Raw genomic sequence first — 8,562 nt, 5'->3', positions numbered from 1 at the left:
TTCAGTGAAAACCTGAGGAGAATGGCAGAGTCCAACCCTTAAGAGAGTACTGAGAAGGAAACACGAAGAAGAACCAAAATTAAACAACATAAATATTGTCCCCCCCCCCCCCAAACTTCCTCAGAGGCTGATATTTCGTAATATAGAGATATAATAGCAGACTTTCCTCGGGGTGTCAGTGCGGGGTGGGAACCCCTCACGGTCTTTCTACGCATGCCTGTGCGCAAGACACGCGCGCTCCACCCCCACCCCCCCGGACTCAGCTTCTCGCTCGTTCACGCTTCCCAACCTCCCGCCGCGGGTGCGCGCTCCGACTCTTCCTCAACCACGCACCGCCCTTCTCCGGGGACGCGCCCAGAGCCAGGGCCCGCCCTTCCTGCTTGGCTGAGGGGCGGAGACAAGCGGGCAACCGGGCCTTGGGTGCTGCTGGGTCTGCTGCTTCTTTCCGTGGTCGGCCTGGGGGGAGGAAAAGACGAAGATGGCGGACTTGGAGGAGCAGCTCGCCGACGAGGAGAAGGTGAGGCCAGTTGTGGGAGAAGGAGGAGGAAGGCGGTGGCGTGGCGGCGCTTCCTCTGCAAAGCTTCCTGTCCCCTCTCCGTGGAAAGGAAGGGAGGGGGGTGTAGAAACTAGCGAGCCCGGCCTGTCAGTCGGGGCATCTCTGCTGCCCTCCTGCCACTCCTTGTACGGTCTGGGCGCTGAAAATAGGCTCTAGGCGCCGAGCTGGGCCGTAAGCAAAGCAGGCGGGGCAGATCCGGTGTCTGATGAATGAGGCGCCCCCCCCCCGGCTCTCCTTTCCTCCCCCTCCCCTCTTGGGCTTCTCATTCCCTTCAGACTCGGGGGGGGGGGGCCTTCCCCCCCTTATTTGCTTCCTGGTGTGCGTTTTGGGCACAGCAAAATCCGGCCACCTCACCTCTCCCCCTTTCCCTTTTGGGGGCTGTCTGTAGGAATGATTGTGGTAGATTCAGGAGGCGCTTACCGGGGATTTTAGTTTCCCCTTAAAACTCTTAATTTATGCTGATTTCGCGAGATTGGGTTTCCGCTTTTTCTCTCTCCCCCCCCCATTCCTTTTTTGAAAATGTTTGCGGGTCAGCCAGGAATTCTTTAATGGCAAAGAGCCTTGGGCAAGAATATTTGTTCTATTTGTCTGATGTGCAGCGGGATATTTATATATATGATATAGTACCTGTTGGATATTTTAGGAAAGAAAGCTTGATCCCCCCCGACCTGTTATCATCCTGTCTGGCCTAGTCCCGCTAATACTTCAGTCTATTAATTTATGGGAGGTTGGGTGGAAAGGTCTAGTAGTTTGTTTTGTGTGTTGCTTTCTTTCCCTCCAAAAATATAGTGCCCAACCTTTGAAGGTTATTATCCTTTACTTTTTTAACTTTTTATTTTCCATTTTTAATATATTGTATAACATTGTATAAACTGTCAAGAAAACAGTCTACAGTTAATTAACAAACGTTGAAATAATGTGTAAAAAACCTTAACAATTAACTTTAGCCAACTGCTGAACAAGGGGAAGGTCAGTATAGTATAACAAGACAGAATGTATCCACCATTCTTGTTTTATTTTTATTAGCATTTTATTGTTGCACAGGTTATGCAGCTGCAAACCTATGTGTCCTGCCAAGTGTACCCTTGGAGAGCCACAACCAAGCACGTTCATAAACATATGATTGTCACATTGTGACATGTTATGTGCACACATTTAAATTTTTGATGAACACCTCTTAAATTAGGTGTCAAACAGATGTCCCGCAGGCTGGATCTGGCCCCAGCAGGGTTCAGATCTAGTCCACAAGCAACTTCCTTCTTCTGCTTCCTTTTCCAGGGCTGCTACTGCAGCCGCACCATAGCTTGCTTTTTCCCCAGCTCCCTCAGTGGCTCTTTGCTTCCTGTTTCCCGCCTCTTGTATCTCTTCCCTCTCCATGCACACAGCTCCCTCAATGGCTGCTTCCTGCTTCATGCATGCAAGAATGATATAAAGACAAGCCTTCCCCCCCCCACACACACACATACAGAAACACAGAGCTTCTGCTTCCTTATTGGGGCTGCACCTCCTGTTTTGGGGAGGGAGAGGAGAGAGAGTACAAAGTTGGAGTCCCATGGCAATTGTAAGACCAACAATGTTTTATTCCAGGTATAAGCTTCTGTGTTCAAGCACACTTCTTGGGAGAGAAGAAATTATTTTGGTTTATTCTGAGGTCTTTTTTTTAAAGATTGGATTTCTCAGTTCCTATCTGGATTTTATTTTCTTTCAAAAAGACCCTGATTAGGAATTGGAACACATGGATTGGTCCTTATATCTTGGAGAGTGGAGTGATTTCAGATGCCAAATGAGAATAGCACACATTCTTAATGAGACAGGAAAACTACCTCTTAATTCTGGAGAGTGCATTGTCTTGAGCTTCATTATCAATTGCAATTCAGCATTCTCTTTTTCTAATCTCCCTTTGAAATTCCTTGCAAGAGCACTGCTACTCTTAGGTCAGCAACTGAATGGTGTGGTTTCTAATGTCAGACTTGTGTCCATTTATTCTTGCATCCTCCTGGACTGAGTCCTCCTGGACAGAACTGAGACCGAGGTTTCCTGTCTCATTCCCAATGCTGGTATTTCGAACCTACTCCTCCTCTGCATATCACACCTAATTCAATCAAGCCTGCTACTGTCATTCACCTGCTATTGCCACTCAGCATCTAAAATCACCTTTATAAAGTTTATATTTCCAGTACACACATGGGCCATCCCAACAAAGTGATATTTACTTCAGATCCAGGCCTCGTAACAAATGAGTTCAACACCTCTGTCTTAAATACTTGGCTTTCCAACTTGGGGGGGATGGCAGTTTTGATTTTTTTCCCTTTCAGTAGACATTCCTTCCTACATTTTCTGTTTTCTTCACTGTTGTCACAGAGATGACACTATAAATAGTTTTCCCATAATAAAGAATATTTTCAACCCTATAAGTTTTATTTATGATGGTTCAGTTCCTGCTTTTTCCTTTAGTTTGTTTTGGTAACTTGGGAAAGAAGAATGGAGCTTGAATTTTTTCACTGCGCACATGCCTTGGGTTTGAGGATGGTTCCAAATGAAACACCCAACCTGAGGAATAACTTGCAACACACAACCCAAGTGTTTATCTCACTCTGATTTCTCCATCCTCTGTGTCCAAATCCATTGCAGTAGAACATGCAAGAGTCTAGTGATGGAAATGCACAATTTACATTGTTTTTATATAACAAACTACCATAAAGGTAATTTTCAGGACTGAGCTAGCTGCTAGAACAATGTGTGGGTGTGCTTAAATAACCATGTGCAGCTTTGCATCTTCATGTAATGAAAATTCTGGTGTACAGTGAAATTTTTTTAAAAGACAAAAATGGTTTTAATGACTCACTGGATCCTGTGGGTGACTTTGTACATGCTTTTTAAATGAGGTCTATCAGATGTGTGTTCTATTTTCTCTTGCATTTCTTATTCATAGTCAAATAAATGTCCATTCCCTCCCTTCTTCTCCGAAGAACTTTTATTAGCAATCCTGTGCACACTTATTTGAATGAATTCAGAATTACTTCTGAGGAAATATAGCAGCAAACAACATGGGGAATTATTTCCTGTTGTCTTGATTTTGATTGGTGTAGTTGCACTGTGTGGCACTTCATATATGCAGCTAAGTAAGCATACAGTCCTGTGTGCACTTAGTTGTGAGTCCCATTCATTAGAACTTGGTAAATATGCATAGACTGCAGTTGTAGATAAGGCTAGGCAGTGTTTTCCTCCACTGTCACAGAGGTTAAAACAAACAAACAGGTACTTATTTAGTTTCAACCTGCTAATAATTTAAAATTTTAACAGGCAGGAAAATAAAATAAATACCAGCAGTTTTCTCAGTTTCTTACATCACGAAATGAGATATAAAGGTTGTGTATGCTATACATGTCACATACTAGTAGAAGTTACTTTTCAGGTTTTCATGAGCTAAATGACAAATTATGTGTGTGTATGAATAAACTATGTCTACAGGGACTACTTAATGGAGAAGAAATTAATCTCAGTGCAGCAGAACTATCTCTTGATTCCATCTTGTTTTAAAAGGTTGGGCATCTTCTGTTGACATACGTAACATTAACTCTGGGAACTTACGAACGCAGGGTGTTCTGGGAAATAGTAGGAAACCATGAGTGCATGATCCATTTGTGCTTGCCCACCTAAGCTGAAATAGTAGCACATGAGTAAACGACAACATGATCTCTAAAACATGGTACTAGATCTACAAATCTTGCAAATCTACTAAGACCATATACAGGTGTTGTCTGCAATTGTTTCAGGGTTTCTGTAGGGAAGTATATATGACTCATTCTGTTACAAAAGAAGTGGGGTCGTGAATCACCACAGAGCCCCGTTTGCAGCACTGCGCTGGGGGGGAAGGGTCAGTGAGGACTGTAGCCGGCCATTACAGCCTAGCAAGAAGAAGGGCAGGCTGCAGAGAAGGGGCGCGTGGCTGCATTGGCGGGAAATTCTGGCCCTGCCCTTACCTGATGGGCCAATGGCTGGTCCAAATTAGGGCTTGAGGAGGGGGGAGTGGTAAAGGGACAGGCCACTTGGGTCTTTTAAGCACCCGGACCGCCCGCCCACATCATCTGGCCAAGGAGACCTTTCTGGCTTCCCACTTTACACCAAACCTAGATCTGTATCATGCAGCATATTATAAGAGAACTGGTGTGTGACAGTTTTCTTATGTTTCAGTCTCTCAGTTCTCTGGGGGCCCTATGAAGAACATAGTTCCTTGGTACTGTTAACTTTTTTTTTTACCCTCTTGGTTTTAGGCTAACTGGCTTGCATACTTTTATCTATCCCATTTAGGGGATAGTTCAGAGATATTTAAAGTTGTGTTGCTGAAACAGAAGAATACCATTGAATTTGATTTGTCTGTCAATATAATTTTTGAAAGCTATACTTAAAAAACAGGAAATTACTTAAGCAGTAGTTTATAGCAGACTTGATAGACAGAATTTGAGGAACGTCATCTGTGTACTTAGTGAGGAATACTACTCGTTATTTAACATACATTAATTTTTCCACCATCCCTTCACAGTAGCAAACATTAAAGCTATCAGTTCAGTTCTGGTATTTTATCTGCTCACCATATTTTAAGCTAGCAATGCTTCAGGTGAGATTTCTGAGTACAAGCATAAACTAATATTAGGTACATATTGCCCAAGGAAGAGGTGGTGACAGGGAGAAAGAGAAAGCTACTGAGTGTGTGGGACTGAAGAACCTTATCACATCAGATGTGTATGTACATAATTGCTGCCTTATGTCAGGATGAGTTGTGGAATGAAAACCTCTGTATAGGCCTGTGTCCAGGAGGTGCTGCTGAACAGAAAAGAAAAAATTTCTGGAGTCATTTTTCAAGAGAAAAAGGTTGTAAAGCCCTGACAAATGAATCCTTTGTTTCACTTCTATATTTTGACTAGAATGGCAACTTAGATACCAGTGCACATTGGGAAGGGGGCAGCTTGGAGCAAAAATGTCCGGTACTAGTATTTGTTGGTGTGTGCTACATTAATATCCTTAGAGCTGCATTCCGTATCCCTGTTCCGCTTCCATAAAAATACTTGTTTTCTTGTAATAATGCAAGTACCTTTTGTTGTTGTTCAGTCGCACAGTCGAGTCCGACTCTTTGCGACCCCATGGACCAGATCACGCCAAGCCTTCCTGTCTTCCGCAGTCCTCTGAAGTTGCCTCAATTTCATGTTTGTTGCATCTATGACACAGTCTAACCATCTCATCCTTTGCCGTCCCCGTCTTCTTTGACCTTCAATCTTTCCCAGCATCAGGGTCTTCTCCAGTGAGTGCTCCCTCCTCATTTGGTGGCCAAAGTATTTGAGCTTCAGTTTCATTAACTGGCCTTCCAGGGAACAGTCAGGGTTGATTTCTTTTAGGATTGACTGATTTGATGTTCTTGCAGTTCAAGGAACTATCAAGAGTCTTCTCCAGTACTATAGTTCAAAAGAATCTATTCTTCGGCACTCGGCCTTCCTTATAGTCCCAACTCTCGCAGCCATACATGACTACTGGGAATACCATTGCTTTGACCATGCGGGCTTTTGTTGGCAGGGTGATGTCTCTACTTTTTATCATGCTGTTTAGGTTCGCCATCGCTTTCCTCCCAAGGAGCAGGCGTCTTTTAATTTCATGGCTGCTGTCACTGTCTGCGGTGATCTGGGATCCCAAGAACGTGAAGTCTGTCACTACTTCCACGACTTCCCCTTCTATTTGCCAAGGAGTGATGGGGCCGGATGCCATGATCTTAGTTTTTTTGATGTTGAGCTTCAAGCCCACTTTTGCGCTCTCCTCTTTTACCCTAAGCAAGAGGCTCTTTAGGTCCTCTTCACTTTCTGCCATTAGAGTGGTATCGTCTGCATATCTGAGGTTGTTGATCTTTTTCCCAGCAATCTTAATTCCCGCTTGTGATTCATCCAGGCCAGCATTTTGCATGATGTACTCTGCAGCGTTCCGTGCGCCTTGTTGTTTAGTCATGCCGGCCACATGACCACGGAAACATCTTCGGACAGCGCTGGCTCTTCGGCTTTGAAACGGAGATGAGCACCGCAACCCTAGAGTCGGATTCGACTGGCTTTCGAGCAAGGGAACCTTTACCTTTACTCTGCATATATATTAAATAAGCAAGGTGACAATATACATATACACCTTAGTTATGCTTCTATACTTACTCTTGCCACTGAGCTCCAGCATGTATGCTGTTTCTTGATATACTCCATTTGTGCAGATGAATCCAGTTTGCCTTTTTATGTTAGCAAGCACTTCTGTAGACACTAACAGGGCTGGAATTCTACGAAGCACTCAGTTGCATCCATAATCCTCTAGAAATTCTATTTGCACCTTCTGACTAGCCCATGCTCCTGTGCAAGATTTTTTTGATTGAAAATTGTTGAGCTTGCACGGAGGGCCAGCATTTGAGGCTGTAAAATATTTCAAAATTCTGAGTGCTAGGATCAGAAGTCTGAGTTTATTTAATTGTCTGTTTTATAGCCCACCTTTCTCCCCAATGGAGACACAAAGTAGCTTGTATTATACTCTTCTCCCATACTTAATCTTTATCCTCACAGGATGTGACTGTCTCAAGGATACTTGGCAAGTTTCAGTGGCAAAGTGAAGAGTAGAATTTTTATCTCCCAGATTCTAGTCTGATACTCTAAGGACTTCACCACATTCAATTAAAACTATCATTAAAGTTTGTGATTTTTTCCTGAAATGAGTATGCGATAACAGTTGCCGAGAATGCTGATGGATGAGTGATGTTGCATCCTTGACCTCTGTATTTCTGGCAACGGTAGTTTGCTTGTGAATAGTAAGAACATGAGAATGTGCATATGGGAGTGTCTTTACACCTGATTATATTGATAACCTAAGTAAGGTTGTAAGTTATATAACCTGTTGTGGAAAGTGAAAGCAGCCCAAAATCAAAATCAAAACATGAATGTCATACTCTCTTCATAATGGGCCTTCTTGTATTCAGTAGAATTCTATATTCCTTCATATGGGCAGTCCTTTCTACAGTTATCTCTCCCTTATTATAAAAGAGTAGTGGGTGCCAGAATTCTAAAATTGGCCCCTTTAATGTTAGGCCGAAAAAACTGCCACTCGGAAGACACTGGCTGGGTTCATTGGCTGCTTTGTGCAGTCCCAGCCAGCGTTCCAAGGTCATTTACATATGGAAGCTGATTGGACTACACTCCATTCCACACCTCAAACTCCCCCCCCCCAGGCAGTTGGAATTTTCAGTTGGGAGAGGAGAATGATGTCAGCTGCTCCCTAGGCAGAGGCTGTGTGTGTGTGTGGGGGGGGGGTTGTAAAGACAGACAGGCAGATAAACGTTGGCTGACGGTTGCCAACTCCAGGTTCGAACTCCAGGACATAGGGTTGCCAACTCCAGGTTGGAAACTTCCAGGATATTTTAGGGATAAAGCCTGCTGAGGGTGGGATCTGAGGAGGAGGAGGAAGAGGGGGACGTCAGACAGATACAATGCCATGCTGCCCACACCCTAGACAAGCTGTTGCCAGTCTCCAGGTGACAGCTGGAGAGATCTTAAAGCTTTGGTGCTACTTCAAAGTTCCCCAGGAGCCCAAAACAGAGTAGTGTTTTGGAAAATCTTGAGGAATTGTTTGGTGCATTTACGATGGGGCTCCTGGGGAACTATTGTTGCCAATCTTGGCCCAGCAGCCATCAAACCATTCTCTTCAACCCCCTGCTGTGCAGCTGACTTTCCCCTAGGGTTGCCAATCTCCAGGTGGGACCTGGAGATCTCCCACTGCTACAATTGATCTCCAGATGACAGAGATCAGTTCCCCTAGAGAAAATGACTGCTTTAGGAGGGTAGACCCTATGACATTATACCGGCTGAGTCCTTCCGCCCCCCCCCCTCGCCCAATGCTGCCCTCTACAGAATCCACCCCCCAAACCTCCAGGTATTTCCCTCCTTAGAGCTGGCAACCCTACATTCCCCTCAGTGCCTGTTGGGAGTGGGTGGTGG

General features: G+C 44.4%; 1 protein-coding gene across 1 annotated transcript in view; it reads left to right on the top strand.

Moving 5' to 3' along the window:
• Positions 1-305: 305 nt before the first annotated feature.
• CAPZA2 (capping protein (actin filament) muscle Z-line, alpha 2) overlaps positions 306-8,562 on the top strand; it is a 30,599-nt gene continuing 22,342 nt past the window's right edge. The window contains exon 1 of the mRNA XM_015416022.1: positions 306-517. Coding sequence (XP_015271508.1) covers positions 479-517 — 39 coding nt within the window. The 5' untranslated portion in view covers positions 306-478. The remainder of the gene's footprint in view (positions 518-8,562) is intronic.

Source organism: Gekko japonicus, unplaced genomic scaffold (genome assembly GCF_001447785.1).
Source record: "Gekko japonicus isolate JY-2015 unplaced genomic scaffold, Gekko_japonicus_V1.1 scaffold159, whole genome shotgun sequence".
Lineage (NCBI taxonomy): Eukaryota > Metazoa > Chordata > Lepidosauria > Squamata > Gekkonidae > Gekko > Gekko japonicus.
Note: the sequence above shows the minus strand (reverse complement) of the source record. Positions and strands in the feature narration are given on the sequence as shown.